General features: G+C 42.7%; 1 protein-coding gene across 1 annotated transcript in view; it reads right to left on the bottom strand.

Annotated features, from left to right (window-relative positions):
- The window catches only part of MYL3 (myosin light chain 3), a 35489-nt gene extending 14619 nt beyond the window's left edge, over nt 1-20870 (bottom strand). The window contains exon 1 of the mRNA XM_084510857.1: nt 20694-20870. Within this exon, the coding sequence (XP_084366983.1) occupies nt 20694-20816 (123 nt within the window). The 5' untranslated portion in view covers nt 20817-20870. The remainder of the gene's footprint in view (nt 1-20693) is intronic.
- Nucleotides 20871-25037: the final 4167 nt, after the last annotated feature.

Below are 25037 nucleotides of genomic sequence, written 5' to 3'. Positions count from 1 at the left end.
TCATTGTTTAATACCATATTTTATTCTTTGCCAGCAAAGCAGCCAGCATCGTAGTATAAATTTCATTCTTCACTCAAAGTGAAATACAACGTGACACAACCCTTCATCATCTAGTTGGGATTTCTCACTATAAAGGGTGGAACTGCTGTAGCTCTCTATCCCTGCTGCCAGGACATCCATGACATGGCATGGCAACACCAATTCTAAATCAGGATATTCTATGATTCTATTATTCTGTTATTTCTTTCTTCCACTAGGCTCTCTGTGGACAGCTCCCAGGTGGTTTTCTGTCTCCAGATACCCTGAGCCGCACAAGGAGCGCTAGCAATTATAGGATAGGACAAAATGAGTATCTACCGGGCAGCTGCAGACAGCCCCAAACTCACTCTACCCATACATAACATTGCCCAGTGAGTAACTCTGTGCTGATGGGGATCTCCTTCCAGGCAGCTCTGCTTTTTTTGTCATGATTGGTGGCTGAGAAGGTCCCTGACCCTCTTGCACGGTATCCTGCATCAGCTGCTGGAGTAGCTGGAGATGGCCACTATTGAAGACAGGGTCTTTGGTGCAGAGAGATTTACTGGTTTCATCTGTCTTGGTATAAAATGGCAGAAGACAATTACTTAGGTAACTCATTTAAGCACTGAAACAGTTCTAATCCCTGGACCTATGCATATTCCCTCCCAGCCCTGCCTATCTCTCCATGCCATAGTGTTTCTGAGCATATTCTGGTTCAGGAGAAGAAAAACAAGAAAACATCTGGTGGTCTTGGAAGAAAAGACTCATGACTAATCCTGCAATTGTTGAAAACCAGACCACTGCTTTTGTGCCTGCCCCGTTCCGTCCTTATCTGAACTAGCTCATTCAGGGGATTATCATTTTGTTTGCAATTCTCGGTCACAATTTACCTTGAACAAAATCCAATTAATAACATAGTTGCCTAAGAAGCAGCCAGGAGGCTGTCTGGAAGGAAGCATTTAGGAAACACTAGTAAGGAGTCCCCAAAAGAACAGTGATGCTCTTTCTTTTTCTAACACACACATGGATCCACACAATTATTTTTTTTTTTCATGAAGATTATAATCACCTATCCCAAGTCTACACACCTCATTTTAATTATAAGTAAATGCCCATTTGGAAACACATTTATACATGTGCATTGTCAGCAGATGGCCTTGCAATCAGTGTGTCTAATTATATAAATCTTTGCGAATTTGACTGAATCTAATTGCATATTGAGTTTATTTAGGCATCAATATCCCTTGTGGGTAAAACAAGGCCAGAGCTGTTGGCAATTCATATTTAAATCACTGTGATGGATTGTTTCTGGGGAAGAATTCATCTCAGCTGCACTTAGATGTAGTCAGAGAGAAGTATCAGCCATCTCAAGTTCCATTTATACCAGCAGAGAGTAATGGAGACTTCAAGGGGGTTATCAGACTTGCTTTAGGTGTGTGTTTGGGGAGGAGATGGATCATGCCCTCATTTTCTCTGAGCGGATCAATCAGTTCTACAACAAGGACAAAAAGAGCACAGAGGGAGATGTCCTTTCCTGATCTGGTGAATCCCACCCAGAAAGCATGAGCTGGCCCTTTGGTAGGCTGCAAGCTAAGAGAAACTGCCAGAGTGGAAAAATAAATAAATAAATAAAATAGATGCCTGCAAATTCGCATGGCTGGATCAAAGGGAAGGGTTGAGCTGAAAGGCTGAGCATGCCTCACCTCTAATCACAGCCCCTAGCAAAACACCACTCAGAGCTGGAGGACCATGCATGACAGCTGACAGGGCAGTGGCAAAGAGTTTGACCAGACCTACCACCCAGGCACGGCTTCCTCTCAAGAAAGCTGCAGAGATGTGTGGGTGGTGGCTGCTGCTATTTTCTCCTCTCTCAGCACATACCACCATGGAGTTGAAGGGAAAGGCAAGTCATCATTTAGCTGGCCACAAGGTATCATTGAGAATGGATGGAATGAACTCAGGCTATATTTAGATTGAAGATGGTTTGGTTTTCCCTCTCCTCTCCCTCAGAATGGAGTGGAGCACACAAGACCAAAGCCATCTCCATGCAGTAACAGCAAAGGCTCTTATGTATGCAAGACCACTGCCCAAAGACCCCAGACAAGAGACATCCAGAAGACAGGCTGTAAAAATGGGGTCAGATTTAGATAATCAGTGGACAAAGGACCCCCAGTGCGTTGCAGCCACAGACAGTGGCCCCATATCCCTGCTCAGAGGCAGTTCTGCTTCTGCTGGTCTATTGCAGCAGGCATGCTATCTGGTGAAAACCCCCACCAATAGCTCTGATGCCCAGACCCACCCATCTCCCCAGGCATGTACCCAGCTTCACAGCAGCTCAGACAACAGCATATCCCTCTTCACCCAAAGCTGGAGGCTGCAAAAGACTAAGTGCGACTTCGCTTTCCCAGATAGGCTTCATATTTTCCAGTTCATTGGAGGAAAACTAGGATGACCGCCCTTGGGGGCTTGATTGTTTGTTTGTTTGCTTGCTTTTAAAATGCTGACACTACAGAAGAGTTAAGTTTCCTCTGTTTTTTTTTTTTTTTTTTTTTTTTTTTTCTGTTGGCCACTGTGGTTTTAGGGCAAAGACATTCTAAATGAATGCCAAGCACCCACACCATCAGAGGCAGAGCTGCTGACTGCTGGCCTCTTTCCTCTTGTCCCCTGCCCTGATCTGGGGACTGTGTTTCATGTTCCATGCAGACACCGGGCAGCTGAATTAAATCCTTTTCATACCAATTGTTATGCCAGCTTCCCTGATGTTTTACCAATCTTGGCTTCATTACCTGGTCACCAGTGGCATCAGTTATGGCCTTAATGCTCCTGTCCCCTTTGCCTAAACAATGACATTAAGCTGTTTTTGTCCCAGAGAGACCAAGAAGGATAAGTGCACCCCTTGGCGCCACGAACGTCATTCACAGCTTCTTATCTCGGGGACTTTTTTTATAAACCCACAGTATCTCAATCAAACACATAACTCTGTGCATGACAAGCCAGTAATAGCAAAGTTTGAAAGAAGTCCTATTAATAAAACCATTGCTAACCAACATCCGAGAGGTTATCTGGGGAGAGGTATTTAGACAATGCAAGAAAAGAGCCCCTCCAGAAAAATAAAGCAATGTTCTTCTTGTTTCATGGCACTCTGAGGAATCCCAATACAAACAGAAAGGTTTGTACTTAGCTGTGGCAGAGCTACTTTTGGATAAGGAAAAGTGTTCTTTTTTTTTTTTTTTTTTTTGATTTATTTATTTTTATTATTATTATTGTGCTTTTGGGAGGCCGATTTAGGAAGCAGAAATGCAGCAGATGGAAAGAGGCCCAGAAGACCATCAAGATCAGTATCATTGTGTTGAGATTGCATTTGTATTTCATAAGCATGTGGGTTTTTTTCCACTAAGACCTTTTAAACCTATTAATACACATCATCTCCATTGTACTCTCTCCCGTCACTTATGCATAGAGCAATTACAACGTACATAAACTCCTCCACTGTCCATGGACAAACCTTGACACATGGTCAAGTCTCATTCCCTTGCTTTTTTTTTTCTAGCCACTCCTGATTTCTCATCATCTCTGGCTTCTGAAACTCTTTTGGTACGTCTACATTTAGTTCACGGGCTTCCCAAGGACTTTTTTGTTTGTTTCTTTTCTGCTTATGTTCTGGTGGGTAAGAATGCATCACACAGCATAGACACTTGATCAGGACATGAGCTGTGACCCTGGGCAGTACCAGATCCACTTGGCCTCCATGGGGGAGGGTTAACATTGAAAGTTTTGCAGGATAGAAGCCCAAACATAAAATTCTACCCACACTCTCTGCAGTTCTGTGGTTGGTCCCCAATGCTTTCAGAAGAGAAATAGCTTCAGGTTGACCTGAAATTACAATTGTTGTTTTTTGTTTGTTTGTTTGTTTTTGTTTTGTTTTTGAATGTCAGAAAATATATTTTTTGGAGTTCAAGAGCTGAACAGTTGACCTTTTATAATATCTAGCTACACTGATAATGAAAATGAAGTTAGGATAGAAATTAACCTTTATCTGTAGCTGCATAGGTAAAGATTTTCAATCAAAAAAAGTATATTATTTACTTCAAGATCAGGAAAAATGAGTGAAAGTCTTAATCAAGGTCATGCAGAGGATGATGCCACATAAGGAAGTGCAAAACCACATTTGTCTCCAGGACACACTTTTATCTGACAGAATATGGTTACCTCGAATCTTTCTTTTATCTGGGTTTCCTAAGAGCTGAAAAAATAGAGCGTTATACCACAACTTTTGCTACTATATCTTCAGCAGACTTTATGGCTTCAAGGTCCCTATTTCAGCCTGAAATAAATCTGGATGAGGTCTGCCATGGCTTTTTATTACCTCTGGAAGTGTATATAGAGGCCTTGTGTGAGGAGCAGTGTCTGGTTTGGGATTAGGAAACACTGGTTTGGGTCTCGGAGTCACTCCATGAGATGTTCAGAGCTGTTACAGAGTTGGAGAAGGGAAGATGAGGTAAGTGCATGACACTAAAAGTGATGCGAGGCTGAAGGATTACGGAGAGACGAGAGATCAGCAGTGCAGCCATGCTGAGAGGTCAATTTGGGGAACCCACGTGGCTCCTCCATGAGGAAGGAATTACAACACAACCCTGAACTTCTATAGCTCACTCTAAATCTACTCTGCCAGAGTGTGGTGCTCTGAATCCCTGCTGAGTGAGGAACCACAGCCTGATATGTCTGCAGAGCACGGGTTCAGCTTTGTCCCATGCAGTGACTCAGAGCAGCCTTCCCTTTGGTGCTGATACCCTGTGTCCTCTGCCTGAGCCAGAGCTCTGGGTGACAGTCCCCTCTCAGGACATCATATCCTCCTCATTTCTTTGTTTCCTGTAAATACCTTTTTGGGTTTAATGAACAGGGCACTTTCCAGCCACCGTTCTCTTCCAAATCTGGCAGCAGCCTATAAACTGATAGTTCCTTTTTTTTTCTTTTTTTTTTTTTTTGGATGGGGAATGCGTTGCCACAGTTTTCCAGAGCACAAGGGGAAATTCCAGAGCCTCAACAAGAGAATGACACAGATGCTCTGGAGAACAGAGACAGCTTCTGGCAACCGGCAACACCAGAAATATAAAACATTTTGTAGACTGACTGTTCTCCCTGTAGCTCCACGGTTTTGGATTCTCCAGCCATTTACTGACAGCTGGCCTCCCGCCTTCTCTGCAGCCCCCCCTTCACCAGCCTCACCAGCAGATGTTTGTTCAGATGTTCTCAACTGTATAAGAAATTATAAAAGCTAAAAAATACCCTCTGTTAAATCCTGGAGGGGAGCTTGGGGTGTAAGAGAGGTCAGACTTTGCCTGCACTGTCTGCTTGCAGTAGACAGTAGCTCTTGGGTTGGGTCTCTAATGGGGAAGAGAAAAGTCCCAAGGATGCAGCTTGTGGACATCATTACAACAATTCCTGGGGGCTTCAGACCCTCAAACCTCCTTGGCAATGAGGAAATAGGCCCATCTCCCAACCCAACAGGCATGGAGACAGGTAGATTCCTCCATTCCACACTTAATTCTGGGTCAGCACTGCATTTGTACCCCTTACAGTAAAAGCACCTTAAGATGGAAGGTCTCAGAGAGGGCAAGTAAAAGCAGTCAACAGACAATTTATTTGGTGGATACAATAGGTTGCAAAAATGTCCAGGAAGAGTCAAAAACTTCTGTATTTAGTTTGGTAAACAGCTTAAGTAAGAAAAAAAAAAAAAAAAAAAAGAGAGAGAGAGAGAAAAAAAAAAAAAAAGGAAGCATTATTATTATTATTATTATTATTACTCTTATTAATTTAAGATAAAAGCCTTTTTCCTTGGCTTTCATTCCCAAATCAAATGTTTTTCTCTTGTAAATATTGGCAGGTTTTTCTTTTCCTTTTCTTTTTTTAATTCAAGCATTTTTACATTGAAGTGGCATATTTCATGTAAAACTGAATCCCAGTCCCCCTCACTAGATTACTCCAGGCCCTACCAAAACAATTCTTTTCAGGCTGAACAAACTCATTTCGAGTTGCCAAATGAGAATTTTTGTGGGTTTTTCTTGTGTCACTGAAACCTCCTCCTGAAAATCCAAGCTGTTTTCTTCTAATATTTTAATTCCCCCACCAAGCCTGCAAACAAGCACCCTTTGCTGAACCAGTTTTCCTCTCAGATGACACGGTTGTGTAAGCCCTCAGCATTGCTGATTGACACACCAGTCATGCTTGTAGTGGATGAGGCCACGGGAGGCGTTCTGCTGGCCTAAATGAAAGGATCTTGATGGGTTTAGGGCAAGAAGTAGCAGAAAGGCGCCTTCAATGCAAAGTCTCCTGGAAGCCCAGGAGTCGGGCTTGGAGGTGGAAGCTGAAACCCTTCCTCTTCAGACATAAATAGCCTTGGCAAAGTACCTCCACCAGCAGCACTGGCCACCACAACCATCTACCATGTTTTTCATCCTCCAAGGTCTTGTCTGGCAGGCTTTGGCAGCCCAGTGGCACATGCAGAAAAGCCTTGGTGTCTTGGGTAGCAAATATTGAGGTTTCCCTTGACATAGCCTGACACCACCATACCACGCTCGTACTAATGCTCCAGCTCATACAGCAATACGTTGCAAACAATGCTCAGCCCCAGAGCTCATTGCTTGAGCTCTCCAGGTGTCATTTTTTCCCCTGTTATTGGCACTGCAGCCGTCACCACCCCAAGCCATCCCAGGGATGGGATGCCACCAGCCTCCAGCTCCCAGCAAATGCAGTCCATCCCCATATACTTGCAGCTCCTGCAAAGTCAAACGGCAGCTGGACCCTTTTAAAACATCACACTCCTTGCCCTGAAACTGTCCTGAAAAAAATAGGATTAAGCCACCTCTGCCAGACACTCATTGCGATAACACACTGGCAGCGGGGAGAGTTCAGCTTTTGTTTCTCGAAGCTGGCAGGCGCAGCATGCATACTGCTCCCAAAATAATCACACTGTAACTCAGCCCCAGTTTCAAATGGGCCCAAAGTTCCCCGTAGCAAATCCATGAGTGCAAACTAATCTGTCAGTGGGATCCACTTGGTTTCATGCTGGGGGTGGAGGGAGTTGTTTTTCTCTCGCTCTTTTTTTTTTTTTCTTTAAATTATTTTCTGAAACAGGACATTATTCATTGTGAGATGAAAAAAATATAAATCATAGCGTGCTCTGATCTCGCGGTGCAACCGCAGCCGTACTGGATGTTCCTGCCCGACCCCAGCATCGCCAGGGAGCTCCAGTCTGAAAAGCTGAGCCCCAGCTGGGGGCTGGTCAAGAGGATGGAAATTTTGAAGCCTGACCTTCCATCAAAATTTGAAATTCTGATTGAAAAAAGGAAGAGGGAGAAACCCTTCCCTTCTCCCTCTCATCACCACGAGTTGTTTTCTTTTCAATTCACTGCAGTCTGCTGGGGTCCTTTGCTTGATTTAGAGGTTTATTAACTTACACAGAAAGAAGCCAAGTCTGAAATTTCCTACAACCACAATTGGAGCTGATGTTTCAAAAGTTTTGTTTTGTTTTTTTTTTTTTTTTTTTAGTCCACTTGCAGCAGTGTCAAGGTCCAAGATCTGATTGCATTAACAAGTGCTCTGACCCATGGCTGTTTTCTTGGGGCTTTGCAGCAGAGTTTCACTCAAGACCCATGAGACCTGTGAAGGTTCCCCAGCCTCAGACCCAGATGCCCTTTGGGACCCATTGCAGCCACCTCTTGCCTGGTGGAGGAGGCGATGACGTTGGATGCAGTCAAGCCTGTGCTCAAGAGGCAGTGTTTATAAGGTGCTGTCACCAAGCAGCATGGCACACAATGACATTTAATTTACAGACAGATGGGGGGGCCATTTGGGGTAGTTTCTTTGTGCAATCATTAAATCATAGAGAAACAGCACTTCTACCCCTTGCCAGGCTATGACTGTTACCTACCAGTCAAGCACCAGCCACAAACAGTGAAAAGTTATTTTCCTTACCAACATTTTTTTTTTTTTCTCAAACATTCAGTGGTTATTGTCAGGCTGCTCTTAACCATAGCTGGGTTCTTGGTGAGCCTGTTTTTATCTCCTTGCTCCCCGGTGCTGTTTTGTTAAGGCTGGGTGGCTCATAACCCAGTTTGTTTTTCTAAGGCTGTTCACAGGAACAGGCTTCTCGCAGGAGATATTTCACCCACGTCTGCCCAGTGGCTGGGATGTTCTGCTGCTTCCCAGAAAACACAATTGATGGATTGTTTCTGTTTCTATTCTGGGCTTTGGATGCATTAATTTGCTGGAGCAAACAGCTTTCACAGGATGGATCAGACCCAGGGGTATGGCTCTCCTACACCTGTTGGAGGGCAAGAGAGGGGGCACTGTTCTCCAAACTGGCCATGCAGGCACCTTGCAGGTATGGTTTGTGCTTACACGTGGAATGGGCATTTGGATAAAGAATATGAATTGCACAGGGGCATAAATGGATGTAAACATTTGCTCTTCTACATATATGTTTGCATATATGTACATATCAGTTTATACATACATATGAATATACACAGGCATATATATGCACACCCTCATTTCTGTCATGTATATATGCTTATGCATACATGCATATAGCATGTATGTATATACATACATACCACATGCAAGTAAAGTATGCACAACTCACATTCACAACCAGACGCATACATTAACTCCTGAGCCACCAGAGAAAAACAGAAGTGAGGGATGATCATTTATAAGGGACCACCATAAATCCAGAGGCGAGGATCTCCCTTGGCAAGTGTTTTTTCCAGCTATGCTTAAAAAGTAAGTAAATAAATAAATAAATAAAAATGCCCAATCTCTCAGTAGAAGCCAACATAGATTTTTCAAAAAGTAAAACCCAGGTATTGATCTGGGATAAATCAGCACAGGACGTGGGTGGCTGGAGGGGTCTATGCTGATTGACCTCCACTGGGAATCAGTCCATAATGGGAACAGCATTCACAAGCAAAAGCCACCAAAACCCTTCCATATCCTTATCATTAGTGGCAATAATGCACCATTCCCTGGCTAGGGCAGGGGTTCTGGGAAGCAGCTATCTCATCAAAGGGAGCTGGGCTGCGTGCTGACCACATACCCTGAGCCCAGCACGATGCTTTCAGTTTAAATTTAGTTGAGTCCCTCTTCTCCCCGGCTGTTTTTTTTTTTTTTTAGGATTCAGATTGCAGATAGGACAGGGGAGGGAACAATGCCATGTAAGATGAATGCATACAATGTAATGTGAAATTAAGTTCAAGAAGGAAATTTGCTTAAGAGTAAAAAAAAATGCTGGCGATTATATTGGCATTGCCCCTCTACTAATATTACATCTATTTCCTTTCCCATATTTCTTTCCACTTCTTTCTACTGCCAGCATATGATAATTTTATACATATATATATAAAATGAAATATTGTTAGGAAATATGCTTTGACATTGCTTTGTTATTGCTGTTTTTAATAATACCTGAGCTTTAACCAATCCTTTTGCTATTTGGAAACCTTACAGCAAAGTCTAAGCAAACAAACTAGTCCAGGAGCTGTGGGAGGAAAGAGGATGAAGGTGGAGGAGCTTGCTATTAGTCTGACATCAGAAAGCTCCATAGTTTGAAGCCATTCAGAGCCACTACAGCTTTTAGAGGGGGCTGGGGTGCTTTGGGACCCAAAGTGCCACTGCCTGTTCAGCGAGGTGGGTGCTGGCTTGGGCTGAAGCCATGTGCATGGAGAAGCAGAATTTCCTATGCTTCTGGGCTTTGTGTAGAGCTAATTGGTCTCCCCACTTTGGGCTAGTCCAGATCAGGCACCGAGTGCATGCCTCTGATGCAAAATCAGTGTAGATACACTGCCTTGTCCTGCTGCCATGGGGAAGAGCTCTGTATCAGCTTTTAGGTATTTGCATCACCTGCACTCTTCTAACACCTCCAAGCCCTTCACAGAAATCCGTCTCAGAGCTGTAATTATCACTATCTCCATTAGCTGCTGGAGTGTAGCAGTGAAGGGATAGGTCTCTATCCAAGGTGACTGCTCCCAGGGGCACCGCTGGGGCATACACAATGATTTTTAAGGGCTCTTCAATCAGGGAGCTGCATTTCAGCCACCCACACTAGGAGTGTTTGGCTAAGGCTCTTTGTAGGCATCTTTAGAGACTCGTTGCCCTTGGCCAGCATGGTAGGGACTTCATGACACTTTGGGAACAGTGCAGTCACCAACCTGCCCCTGGGAAGGGATGGGTGCAGGACCAGGAGGGAAGGCAGCTACTCATCACTTAGTCATGTCCTCAGCCCATCTCATGACTTGTGAGGCTTCACTTCCTGCAGGGAATGATATTTTTTTGGTCACTAATGGTGTTTTCCATCCTATCAGCACTGACACCAGAGCAAAGTCCACCTGGGCACTGCTGCCTGAATGCTAACATCCTCGCAAAAGTTAAGAGAAAACCAAAGTTTTTGTTAAGAGCTACTCTCCTCCCTGCTTCCACCCCAGCTACTCTTAACATTTTTCTCCCTTCTCCAAGTTAAGATTTAGCTGGTTTACGAGAGAAATAAATAATCTGTCTCTACAGTCCAGCTTTCCAGCAACTTGGGAAAAGTTAGCACTTTGGCCAGGGCCTTCTCCATGCTCTGAGCTGTGCATTTAATTTAAATTTAATAGTTATTGCACGTTACACAAATGGTGATTAAAACCATATTGATTGAGGTTTAGCAGTTATGTGAGAAATGCAGATCTTATTACAGAGCTGCTCCGTATCCAGAGTGTGCTTTTAATAACTCCCTGCTATCCAGGGGCAGATTGGAGAGAGGAAAAGGACCAGAGAGAAAAAGGCAAAGCTGGGAGGCACCGTTGGGAGGGATGATGGCCAGGCTGCTGGGTAGGGTGGTTCTCCCCCTTTTCCCACTGTGGGCAAACACCCAGAGCACAAGACCTGCACAGCTATAGACTGTGCAAACAATCTCACAGAGCCCTTATCCACGCCACGTGCTGGAGAAACAGACAAACACCCTGGCTGAGATCTCAGAAGATAAATTTCTGTGGCAGGATGCATTGCCACGAGGGCTTTCTAGGTCAGGACCTGCTACAGAAACACTTGAAAACCCCAGAAGCTGTCCAAACAGGGCTTATTTATTATTCTCCCAACCCATCCTTTCGAGAAGCTGCAAAGTACATTTGGTGGCAAATTAGAAATAAACAGCTCTCGTGTTCTAGTTGGTCTGAGATAATGACTGAAAAGACAAAACGACCCAGAAAAATAGTAACTGCATTTAAACCACCCTGCTGAGGGCAGTGCAAAGCCTTTCAAACCTGCTCTTGGCTTGGCGCAGTTCTGAGGGGCATTTGCATGCCTAAAGGCTGGGGAATGCTGCAGGGAGACCAGGGGCGCACAGACATGAGGAGAGCACAGACAGAGAGAAATGGAACATGCAGGGTACACGGGGAAATGTGAAGGGAGGTGAGAAAAAAACACCTCTAGCCACGTTTGCAGAAAAGCTTACTTTTAGTTTTTGGTGGTTAACACCCTCTACAAAAATCATCTTCTTTTCACGAGATAAAAAAAAGCCATGTTCAAAAAATTCTACTGTGCTCCTGGCACTCAGCGATCCAGATACAAACTCAGAAAGCTGCACGTTTTACTGTTAAGGCCCAGAGATTCACTAATGCTGCAACTCTGAGTTACTTCAAATTTTAAAAAGAGTATATGAAACTTGACAGGTTTTCATCTGAATATCCCTTAGATAAGGCCAAGCTGTTTACAGGTTTGGATTTGTACGTCTCTCTGCCACAGACTTCAGACATTGCAGAAAAATTATTGTTTGGCAGCTGCACAACAAAGACTTGGAAGAGGAAACTGCCCAGAATCATTATTTTTATTTTTTTTTTTAAATCATACTACTATGTATTTTAGGGTGCCACTGAGCAATTTCCAATTTTTCAGGGAAAAATTATTTTTCATTAAGAATGAAAACAGCTTTTGGTTTTGTGTTTTACTTGATGACAGTTTTAGTTGGAAATGAGGGAGAAAAAAATATTCCAGATTGGTCAAAATGTTCCCTTTTGCCCAAATTGTAGTAATTTCAACCATTAAAAATTTCTGGGTATTTTTTTATATATATACAAAGGAAAGAACCCTCTAAAATTAGTAGCTGCTTCAGATCAAAAGAATCTAAACAGAGGATTAACTAAAAAAGCTGAAACTGGTAATTTTCTTGATCCTTTTCATATTCTTTTGAAAACCCTTTGCAAAAATCTGTGTGTGTTTGCAAAACACTCCAGTGTCACCAAACTGCACTTGCCAAATCTCCCCGAAAAACATTTTTACGAGAAACGTCGCCCAGCTCTGCGAACAAGAGAGATACACAGAGATAGCCAGACTTTCACTGGCCCAGAAAATCCATCTGGAAAGCAACTTCAATTTCCAGAGCTGTTTGGTTTTGGCCTTAAGAATGAGTGGAATACACCACAAAGAAACCCTTTTGCTGCATACGAGTGCATGCTTCCTCAATGTCTATTTCTTCACCCTTCTGGTTCAAGACAGCATTTTGCTAGCAGCTGGTGAGGAACATCTCCTGTTTACAGGCTGAAAAACCAGAAGGGACAAAATATGATTATCATCCTCCATTTCTCTCCAGGGGAACCAAGGCACAAGCAGATATTTGATGAGTGAGCCATGATCTGCCATGGTCTGCAAGAAAGACGGAGGATGAACCAAGGCTCTATCCTCCAGATCACCTTCCCTCTCCACTTGCCGATCTCACAGTCTCTTTTTCCACCTGATCTGATTCCCTTTCCCTTGTTTTCCCATCACAGCCCTTCAAAACCTGCCATTGCACAGTTCTGCACCCTGTTCTCTGGGGATGCCCCCAGCCACAGGGACTTGAGTCATCCCCCATCCTGCCATCCAATGCAACATTTCACCAGGTCAAGGCCACAAATTGTTTCCTAATGTTGAAATACCCCGTTTGCCTTTCAGGCAATGCTGCACTTCTGCAAAGCAAGCTGCCAAATTCATGTCAACCTGGGCCAGCTGCTCCAAAGGGAGGGACAGAAGGGAGAAAGGTGCTCTCTGTGATATTAAAAGCTGCCCCACAATGGCAAGTCTGGCTGGGAATGTCCCATGCTTCCAGAGTGACAGACTGTGATAAATAAAGGAGAGAATAAAAGAGCAGAGCTGTCTTTAGAAGTGTGCTATGGCAGCATGGCATTTTAACTATGCTTATCACTGGGGTCCATCCAGGAGAGCTTAAAGAAATTGCTACTGGAGCATTATAAGCATGAACAGCACCTGGTTTTGTGTACACGGCAGGGTGTCTCAGCCACTGACTCTTGAGAAAAGGCTTGAAGTAGCTGCATCCAACAGACCCTCACAGCTAAGGAGGTTCTGGAGAGGGAACAAAGGCTGCTGACAGTCCTGACAGCAACCTCTGGCTGAGCTTCAGCTCCTCGTGCATCACCAATGGCACACCTCTGAACCTCCTGCTATGCAGCAGGAACAAGGCAGAATGGGAGAAAGTGTCATTTATAGAGGGAAAGTCCCATGCCATGGACCTCAGCTGTCCCAGAGCAGAGGAAACCCCTCCAGGAGGATGATCCCCTTCCAGTTCCCACCTGCAGGAACTGCTGTCCAATGTGAGCTGAAGTCCCCAGCTCAGATCTTTCCTAGGAAGAACCACTGGTACTGAAATTGGATTCCCCACAGCTTCATAGGGATGATAGATTGGGAGGATGTGGGATTTTCTTTCAGACATGGTAAAGAGAGTTCAGGATCCTGAGGATCTCATTCTTTCCTGGGCAGCCCAGAGACAGTATTTTGGAGTTGGTCCATCATTTCTTTTGGAGCAGAGACTCGGGTAGAACAGCGAACATTCAGCAGCCAAAGTCTATACAATGGAAAAGTTCCCAAACCTGCAGAAAACCAAATCTGCTGAGCTATATGGTGTTATAGATGCCACACAGTTTTACCGGTTTGTGACTGGCACAGCCCATGTCTGTCAGTGGGCTAGTGATGAGCCCAAAAGTTTGCAGCTCTCTTGAGGCAGGGCACAAATATGAGATGGCAGGACTCCTTAGCTGCCACCCAAACATGACTCAAGTGTCCCTACCCTTCTATGGGCCCTCTTTACCACCACCTTATTTGATCTACCTAAAATGCTAATTTTAGGGTGAAATTAATGAACTTCTGTAAATGTCTCTTTCTCTTTAATGGGAGCCTGAAGAAACTAGCTCCGTCTTGTATATTTAACTTGTAGATGCCTAAAATATGGCAGAAGAATGCACCTTTTTAAACTTTCTTTCTTATTGGACTCAAAATGCTTTCCCCTAACCAAAATCTTTGGGCTCAGTAGAGCACATCCAGATCAAAATCAGAATACAGAATGTCAAATCAGATCATTAAATAATCTTAAGCTCTATAAATTAGCTAACTATATAACTAAAGTAGATAGCTATATAACTAGATACACTCAGTGACATTAAATGCTAAAAGGTCATGTCAGAACCTTTGGCCTTCCTCACTCACCCTCATATTTCCATTTGGTATAGGCTGAGCAGGACGGAACACCCTGCCCAGCTGGGGTTTGAGTAGAGTTGAGTAGAATTTATTCTTTTCTCATTCTTGTGCCCATCACAAAGATATCTGGGCACTTTGGTTCATTAATGTTCTTGTGCAAGAGGGAAATGAGGGTACCTGTTAGTTAGTCATGGAAAATTTTTAACGACTCAATCACATTTTCCAGTGACTCTCTGCACTTACATGAATTGTTTATTAAGCTCCTGTGTTTAAGATAGTAACTCAAACTTATGCAGCCAAAGCTTTCAGGCTGGAGCTCTTTTTTCTTCACTATAACCAGCTGAGAGATATCTCATCTATGCTAAAAGTCCAGATTTCCTCACTAGAAGTCAGACTTGACTTCAATTTTCAAATAAAGACTCATTCTATCCTAAGAAAAATATCTGTTATTTACAATAAGTGGCATGTGAAATATTATTCTAGAGTTAGGGGAGTTTGTGTTATTGTTATGCTGAAAAGGAGTTTGTCTCTCTGTGTCTGAAGATATCTGCCAGATCAATGCAATTTTAGAGCACATGCCTAGGAGGCATTTGCAGCACACTAAATTAAAAATAAATCACAATAAACTTGCAAAAGTTCTCACACCTTGCCAGAGCACTGGTCCACAGCAAGAACGGTGAGTCAGAGGAAAATCCCATAAAAAATCGAAAGTAAAAACTTCCCACTGACTCCCAGGAGTTTGCAATGGGGTCTTTTGTCTTTGCTGAACTTTCATTCATTTTGGCCTGGGGCCTCCTCAAAGCTCACTGCTCAAATTTCTCTGTGCTTGAAAGGCTCAGAAGAAACCACTGGGAGAGAAAGAGGCCCAGCATGGGCTAAGTTTAGCCTGGCAGGTGTCTGCCCACTTCAGAAACCTTCAAATATGCGAGCACAGGAGGGAAATTGCTCTCTAAAAGTAGTTCTACTGAGATGCACTGCAGGCCAATAATAACAGTGGTGATGACAATGGGAATATGTAACACCTGTAAGGAATGAAACCGAGGGGAAAAATAGGTTGGAGAGCGAGAAAGATGAGAGGGTGTTGGGAGGTAGAGCCCATGTGGAGGCCACGTACAGCTGACTCGATGCCTGATCTTGGAGGCTCAGGCATGCACATGGACAGAGTTCCTACTTCTTTCTCCAGAAAAACGTGTCCAAATTCCCAATGCGATCTTCAGACATCCTGAAAGGTTTCAAAGTGACCAAGACTGCATCTTCCCTGTGTCTTACTACAACATAACATTATTTCACCTTACAGTCTGGACATGGTACAGGTACGCTATGTGGGATATCCAGGCAGATTTTCTTCTGAATCAGACGTGTCCTTATTAGTTGGATGCCTTCATTATGTCTCAGAGCATCATTTCCTCAAAGACTATGAGAAATGGGCCCCACAGTGATTGCTGTGCTACACGGGTGGCTCAGGGACAGCAGAGGGAAGAGGTTCATCAATATGCTAAAATTTTAATCATGCCTGTCTTACCTTGGGCACAATATATATTTTTTTTTATTTATTTATTTTCTAGCAAGAAAAGGCCTCCCCTTTCCAGTGCAAGCCCTGTTGTATCATGCTTTCCAAGGATCTGTGTTACAAAGCACCCTGCACTCCTGCCACCAGTCAGCCATGAGTTTACCTGTTGCTGAGCCTCATACAGAAGTTGGGGATGCTTATTTACACACAAAAAATCCTTCTTCCTCCAGAGCTACACTCAAAACCACTCTTAAACTATATAAATTCAGAAAATCAGGGCATGTGCATCACAACTGCTGATTGCACACACAAATGCCCCAAAAACATGCCTACAAAACCTGTGCCTCATAGGCGTGCCTCCCCACAAACACAAAGGTGTCACATGCAGCGCTGCCTTCACCGTAGTCACATTCAGATATTCAGTAATTCAGATATTACTCCCATAAACTGAATTTCTTTAATACAGCCACATTTTAAAGAGAGTCATTTGTTTTCTTTCTCTTGCACATCAATACAACATATTTACCCCACAAACTAAATCCTTTTTAGACACAAAGTAACTCTTGCTTTTTAATTCCCCCCATCTCTAAGCCCTTCTCACACATATGTTCAATGCTAACTCATAAATTTTTCCTATGTTCATACTTACTCTGGAATATAGTCCTTGCAGTCACTTTAGCCCCAAACAGATTCTTCAGCCATGTACACAAACTGTTCTGACAATCCCACCTAGAGGGCATTTGTTGTTGAAATGCCATTTGCCTGCTTATTTCCCTTCTGGTTGCTCCCATCCCAGATGCCCTTACATTTTTTCTTGCAGAAAAAGACACTTTTATTTTTGACTGTCCCTGCAGATGTTCGGAAGCCTGCAGAGCTTCTCGAAGGGACCAGGTTTCACAAGGCTCCAAGACCAATGCTCCACAAAAATAAGCTCTGACTGTTTTTTCCCCAGGCACCCATATTACTGCATGCTGCTACAATAAGCATATCAAGTAATGGCACAGGACAACGTGGCTATTAAGGTTAACTCTATATAGCAAGCCGTGCTCCTTCCAGATTCTCACACAGGCCAGCTGTCTCTGTGTGACCTTTTTGTACCCAGAACTTTGGGAACATTTCACCTCAGCTAACTTTGGTTGCTGAAATGTTGGCACCCAGCTACCTGTTTCATCCCCTTCTTTAATGGATCACCATCTCCTGAAGCTGATCCAATCCATACCTATATAGGTGCTGAGCATGAAGGCAAACAACAAGCCTTTAGAGAGTTTTTCTCTGCTGGTTATAGATGACATTTAGGGTCAATGACCTACTTTGCAATGGTCTTTCCCATTTTTTGTGTTCATTGCGTTAAAAGATTTTTCCAGTTTTGTGTTAGCCTAATTGTTTTCAGGAGAGAAGAATTTAGTTCTGGCAACATGTGCCCCCCTAGACAGCTTTCAGTTGGGAATGAAGGATACCTATATGGAAACGACAATCCTCTTGCTACATAATCTCCCAAGGACAATCTGTTCTCCAAAGTGAAGCTCAGAGGCTGTTCTAGTTAAACACTTTCTTAAAAAAAGCATTCCCACAAATTCAGCCAAACTCTTACAGAAAAACAAACAAATGGAAAACCAAACAAACAAATAAACAAACAAATAAATCCACTTTTCTGTGAGTTTCGAGCAACATTTAATCACATCCCATCTATTAAAAAAATTGTAAGTATTTAATCAAGTCCTATGGAGATGTTAAGTTAAAATCTTTACAATAAAACTTTAGAATAATTCTACTTACTTAAAGGTACCCCACATCTAGGTTAATTCAGATCCCCATACAGACCCTAATCTTGACCAAGAAACACCAAAAGAAAAGATGAGAGAATCTTATATGATTCTGGAGTGCAAAATCAGGCCGATGGACCGTTGTCATGACAGCATATTGCAAAAGTGAGGTAAAATTAAATGAGAATTATTTAACACTTCCATGGAAATATTATAGTTTTGAGACTTTTTAGTCTCTAAAATCAATTAAAAAAAAAAAAAAAAGTTTAAAACTCCAAAAATAAAATTGCAAAATAGTGTCTGAGAACGAATATTGATAATTGAGACCTTTGCATCAAAACACAGATTTTGATCACTTTTGACATAAGTTTGTTTCTCTTTATGTTTTTTAGTGATAGATTGACTTGAACTGGTTTCACTCTGGAATGCAGAAATGGGATATTTGGAGAACTTCAAATCTCATTAATTCTTTTTTTTTTTTTTTCAAATATTGTACAATGATCTAGGGAGGTATTCTGATCTACACCAGATGGCCTGAGCTCCACCAGAGCTAGGTTTATGGAACAGGAAGCAGTGTATTTGCCAGACCCAGCCCCAGTGAGCAAAAAGCTTCAATTTTAACAAAAGCATTTTTGATGAAAAAAAAAAAAATAATTGAAAATTCCCATGAAAATTTCTTTAGAGAATATCATCTCCCCTTGCTATGAGTTTTGGGGAAAAAAATACCCCAACCCCAGACCATGAATCTGCTAATGTGTTCCCTGGTCTGAGTATGTATATTCTAGGTAATAGCATACTCTCCACAAAGATGAAGAGATATTATCAAGGGAGCACTGGATTTACTTATTTTTTAGAAAATCTATACATATTTTTTAGTGCTTTAGAAACCATTAAGAGAGTCCATAGTTTCAAATTGTACTGGAGGGAAAAATAATAATTTGGATGGATAACTGTAGAATGAGTAGTATTTTTTTTTAAAAAAAAAAAAACACAGACGTGGATTGATTTCAAATCCTATTTGGATGAAAATGTATTTGATGATTTTTAAATTGCTGTGACTACAAAGATGAATATCTATTTTTTGTGTGTGATCTTTTTTATTCCTTTTTTTTTTTTTTTTTTAATTTATTACAGCTCAACTCTTTACTGGACTTAGCTGCCCTTCATACCACAGCGTCATAGTATCCTATGTGAATATTGCCATAAAGTCATGGTATTCCAGCTGAAGGTGTCAATGTCCTTTAAGAGAAGTTATTGCAGTTGCCCCCTCCTCCTTTTACAGTGCAGGAATGTTAAGTACAGGGACAGTAACAAAGATCTGCATACCACCATGTACAATTTTTCCAAGGTCATAGTGAAAGTCCTGCTCACAGCCCACAGATGCTGATGCCAAGACTCCAAAAACTTGCCCAAAACTGAATTCCTGGTAGTGAGACTTCTTCTTTCTGGTTTTTACTTAAATATTTATAAATATTTAAACTGAAAGGTTTGCAAGGTCCTTATGATTTACACGCAGACATCACCAGGCATGAGAAAGAAACCTGTGAGATGCTGCAGAGCTCCCCTTAATTTCTCCAACTTTAAGGATTTCTTTTGCTTTGCAAAGAAATCTTACCGTGCTTCACAGCGTCTATCTGCCACATGGTATTTACTGTGCAAATAGTATGGGAAAGCCATTCCTAAAGATATGCACAGGGGTTTCTGATGTTCTCTGTGAATGTGTGTGGTGCACAAGAAGCAATGGGGAACTAGTTATTTTTAGACCTTTATTTGCTTATTTCATTGTTATAAATCAAGATGTCATTTTTCGATGGTCCATTTCATGGTTATTTTCACAAGAATATGCTACATTTTTTCCTTGTCATTCTTTGAGGGAAACCTCTTTTTTGACACACACAAAAAAAGTGTCTCTGACTTACCTGTTGAAGAGACAATTATTATGGTTAAAAACAGCTGAAAGGGAAACAGCTCTCCAGCCTCATTTCAATGGAATTACCTAATTCACAACTTCAAAACCTGGGAAGTTTCCTACATTTTGGCTGTTCCCTGTCAAAGGGGTAAGTCACTGAAAAGGCAAAGTGATGTTAGACAGGCAGCCCAGAGACTGATTTCCACGGACTAAAGTAGTGGCCTAAATACTGTCAAAAACCTGTTTCAGAAACGCCCTTGCAAACATAATCTTGCCACTACATGTTAGCAAGAGTTCTGGAAGCCCTGCTGAGATCAGCAGTGGCTCTTTCCAGTACAGACTGCACTAAAAGAGGGGGAGAAGGAGAAGGTTCATGTCCTTTGGGGGAATCCTTGGGACAGACCCTGCAAACAACAGATCATTTGGGAAATCTGTTATTTTACTCGAGTTTCTCTGACTTCCAAAACACATACACACACACACAAACACTGAGGAAGCCTCAAGTTGGTGATGTCTACCAAAGCGAAGGACTGCAGGAAGGCAGCAATGAATCCAGAGAATGTTCTGAGCCCGCTCCAAGTGGCCTTGGCCAGTGGCTAACCAATGGCCAGCCCTGAGTACAGTCAAATTTTCTTGGCACCTACCCATAATATTCCCAGCAGATGAACGTTAGGTTCCCCATTAAGGCCGTCAAAACTTGCAAGTAATTAAATTTTCTACTTTGTGTATTAGAAGGGACAAACAGGTCTGGACATCCTCACAACAAACAAAATTCAGCTTTTGGGCTCTCCGTTTAGCAGAGCCCTCGGTGAATTTGCTCCAACTCCTTCTCTACCTGTGGCAATCACCTTTACTGTTCACCTTCTGCCCAAAACCAAGCACTACTTTGGGTGAATGTCATCTCACAGCACTGAATGCACCACCAGCATCACTACCAACCCAAGCCCCACCAGCCCTGGCTGCTTCCTCCCCTACCAGGTTAAAAGATACATACTTTGATAGAAGCTGGGTTAAATTCAACTTCTTTTTTGGGTTCTGGTTCTGCCGGTTTAGGTGCTGGTTTGGGCTCTTCCTTCTTAGGTTCAGCCTTCTTAGGTTCAGGCTTCTTTGGGGGCATGCTGGCTTGCTCGTGGGCTGCTTTAGGAAGGGAGAGAAGGAGACAGACAGGAAAGTGGTGGCTGCTGCAGGATAAATCACCAGTGCACACAGGTCTTTATCTCTGTCCAGTCTCCTGCAGTCACACATTGTATCGCTCTCAGACCTGTCACATGCCAGAGCTTACAATAGGGCCCCTGCTATAAAAGGACAAGACATTTACCCAGCTATTTTAGAGCCATCCGATAGGGCATTGTAATGAATTAGCACTTAAATGGAAAGAGTTGGGGGATTTTAGGGCTGAGGCTGGCACTGGCTCAAGTATTTTTGGTGTGCGTTTGCACACGTGTACGTGTGCAAGGGGGAGGTTGGGTTGCGGTCCCGTTCCCAGTGATGGGTTTTGGCCTCCCCAGGGCTGTGCTGACGCCTTCTCAGCTCACCTGCTGCAGACTATCACTCTTTTTAAGGCTGGATGGCACCCCTGGCTTTTGTGCCGTGGTCCATCAAAAGGCAAGCCCTGGCTTATATTTAGGTATCAGGATGGAGCAATATGGGAGGTCAACCATCATCATAACAGCTGCAGGGGAGAGTTCATGTCCCAGATCACACAATGGTCTTTTCCAGGCAAGGTGCAAAGAATCAGTATTGCTTATAGCAAAATGCATGTAACAAGCAGGGATATGCACACACACATGCACACACAGTCTGGGAAAAATAACACTGGGTATCTGTAAGTATAGCCTCATGGCTGAGATTTTCCAAACTATTTTAGGGACTTGAATGCCAAATTCCCATTAAAATAACTAAGATAAGGGTATTCATTCAAAGCTTTCCTAACCCCAGCCTTACTTAAATAACCCTTTCAGAGCCAGCTGGAGTTAACAGTTTTCAGATCGGTGTTTGTTTATGTCATTTTTCTAAATCAGAATATCGCTCTCAGAGAATTCATTTCACATCACTTCTATATTGTGCAGATTTTTTTTCTCCCTCCTCAAACAAGACAACTGCCTTCCAAAATGCAAATCATTTGAAATGGGGCTCTCTGCTGGTCTTTCAAGTAAATATGAGTTGAATCATAAATGTCTCTCCTTTACCAAATTGCTATGTTATCCTGGTAATCTACCACTCAGGCCCCTTTGAGACCTGCCTGTCCCAACACCACAGTCAGCTTGACCCCCCCAATGCCTGCCCTCCTTCACACCTTGGTTCTCTGGATGGCTCTGCTGGAGGAGCACATGGGCTTTATCCTGCCCAGCAGCTCACAAATCATGGCACTTCCATTACTGGCAGCACACAAGCAGCTTTTTAGCATGTGACATGAGTACTACACAGAACGTTGCCACCCCATGAAGTTGTTGTCTCCACCACAGCTTCACCAAGAACATTTGGAGAACACCAGGGAGTCTGAGGAAGGGTTGCTCTTTGGGTCTGAATACCACGGAGTACACTTCCAGGCACATTGACTATTGACACGAGCCCTCGGGAGCAAGCTGGAGAGGTGTTTTGGTGGTTTGGTGTTTCAGGGACAGCCTGGAGAATGGTATTTTCCCCTGCAGCCTGTCACATTCCAGGGAACTTGATTCTGGTCCCCTCTGTAGAGCTGGTCATAGAGAAAGGATGTCTCCACGAGAAGCTGTGCAGAGCCCTGGCTGTGTCCTCTGCTGAACTGTAGTCCTGCCAGCTCTCTTCACCACAGCCAAGTCCCCACCCTGATAGACTCCAACAGTCCTGATCCACGTGTTTTCATGGTCACCTGGGGAAGGATTTTCTGACATTAATTTATCAACCTATTGATCTCCTAAAACTCAGTGCAGCCAGGGGAGTGGTTCAGCTTCCCTATGCTAAAAACCTACATTTGGTCCCTGGGTTTGTTTGGAGATAAAACAGAGATGCACCAGCTGATCCCACCCAGCCTTCAACTGCCATTGCAGGTGACATTTGTCTCCCATGGGGTTTTCACCAAACTGTACACCTGCCAGTCCCATACACATCTCAGATGACAGAGTAGATACCAGAAAAGGCTGAACCCCTATGTAAGCTGTAAGCAAATTAATCCCATCCCTTGTGACTTACTGAACTACAGGACACCCACACCCTCTTTGAGAGGCCACTGTAGAGTGATGCATCTCAAACGATGCCAGCTACTTGCATTTAAGTGGTGACCAGGGATAGAACAAGAGGCAATGAGCACAAACTGAAGCACAGCTAAACATGAGGGGGCACTGGGGCACTTCTTTCCTGGGAGGGTAACAGAGCATGGGGACAGGTTGCCCGGAAAGGCTGTGGGGTCTCCTTCTCAGGAGCCATCTGGACACATTAATGCCCTCTAAGGGACCTGGTTTGAGCAGGGAGGTTGGACTAGATGATCTGCAGATGTTCCAACCTCAACCACTCTGTGATTCTGTAAAAGGTTTTTGTTGCATTTATTTCTACAGTGAATTCAATCATGGCTGGAGGAAAGTAAGAGTTTTCTATCCAAGGAAACACCAGGGAGTAACTTCACCATGTTTCCAATACAGATTTCTTGATTGTCCTTGCAGAAGACAGCACAACCCCAGGAAATTCTGCACTCTTCTAATTCAAAGCAGCAGAACAGCAATGCAAGTTAGCTTGTGCCCTTGGAGCACACAACCACCAGAAGAGCATCTGAGCAGGCACCAGCTTAAGCTCACAAGTGTGTTTTACACATGTGAAAAAGCTACCAGGTCTTAATCCTGAACCAAAAAAAAAAAATAAAAAATAAAAAAAAAGGCACTGGAAAATATCAGACAACTAAGATGTCAGCAGCAGTTCAACAGCAGCACGGGATCTTGTCACCTCCACCTCTGCAAGATAAGAAGAAGCTGAAGAAGCTATATTAACAAGGAAGGTCATATTCCACTTTCTTTTCTGAATTCCACACATCAGCCATGGCTTGTTAGGTTGGATTTTATTTGTTTGTTTGACATTTGTTGGTTTTTGCTTGTTTGTTTGTTTTGTGGGTTTTTTTTCCCCTTCAGCTGTTCTCAATGAAAAGCATATTAGGGAGATTGGTAAGGAAGACCCAGAAAGGTGGCTGAAAAAACACCACAGTCTGATTCACAGACAAAGCTTGTAAAATTCAGTAGTCTTACAGTCATACAAAGATTACCTGAATATGTTTTGCATATATTCAATATAAAGTATATTCACGATATAGATGGCTCAACACTGCTCAGGAAAAAAAATAAAAAAATAAAAAAAAAAAAGCATTTTGCACTTCTGTCAAAATCAAAACTGTTGGAGCATCATTTGCCACCTATTGTAAATTGTCAGTTCTTTTTTTGAGGGGACATTTTTGGTAATGCAAAGAATTCCCAATTAATTATTTGGATTTTCATTCATTACCCTGTCTGCGTGTTCTTCTAGACCCATGGTACTTGCCATCCTAGCTTTTGGTTTGTTTATTCATATAAGCCTATCAATTACCCAGATACCCTCACCAATTACACTATTTCTCACACCTCAAGGTATCTTTTTGCTTTGTTTCTTCGTCACAGTGTAGTGTAGATGAAAGGCAATAGCTTAATCTTTGTGATTTCTGCATGTATGAATGCATTTAAATATACAATGATAAGGCAAAATAGGGAGGTGTTGTGAGTTTTAAGTACCTGTAGGCCTGGCAAACCACTGCTGGAAGGGTGTTTTGGATCAATTCCATAAATTAAAGACACTCCAATGCCCTGCAAATCCTTCTGTAAACAGCCAGATCAATGCAACTAATCCTGTCCTAAATAGCCGATTTATCTCTTCCATGAGGGATCCCAAGAGTCCCAGCAGCTGGAAGACAAAAAGACAAAAAAAAAAAAAAAAAAAAAAAAAAAAAAAAAAAGACCAAATATTCCTCTTCCTATTAATAGGTTTTGAAGGGAAGAGGGGTGGAATGTGCTTTTCAATTTTTCAGTCATGATCACAACAGATGTTAGTGGCAAATCTCAGTGCCAAAAAGCTGTTTTAAAGTTGCCATGGAGTCCTACATAAGAGGCTGGGCTAGCTGTGAATTTTCTGAGATTGTCTTGATCGTCAAGATATGATAAGTTTCTCCTGAGAAATGGACTGGGATCTTCTTCAAAGAGAGCAGAGCTCATCAAGAAATTTCCCACAGAATAAATAAATAAATAAATAAAAAGACTTATGAACAAAAAGAAAAAAAGAAATATATATACATGAAAATGAAATATTCTGTTCAAAATACAAATCATTTAAATTTGGGAATGTCGCCACA

This window comes from Aythya ferina (genome assembly GCF_964211825.1).
Source record: "Aythya ferina genome assembly, chromosome: 2".
In the NCBI taxonomy this organism is placed as follows: Eukaryota; Metazoa; Chordata; class Aves; order Anseriformes; family Anatidae; genus Aythya; species Aythya ferina.
Note: the sequence above shows the minus strand (reverse complement) of the source record. Positions and strands in the feature narration are given on the sequence as shown.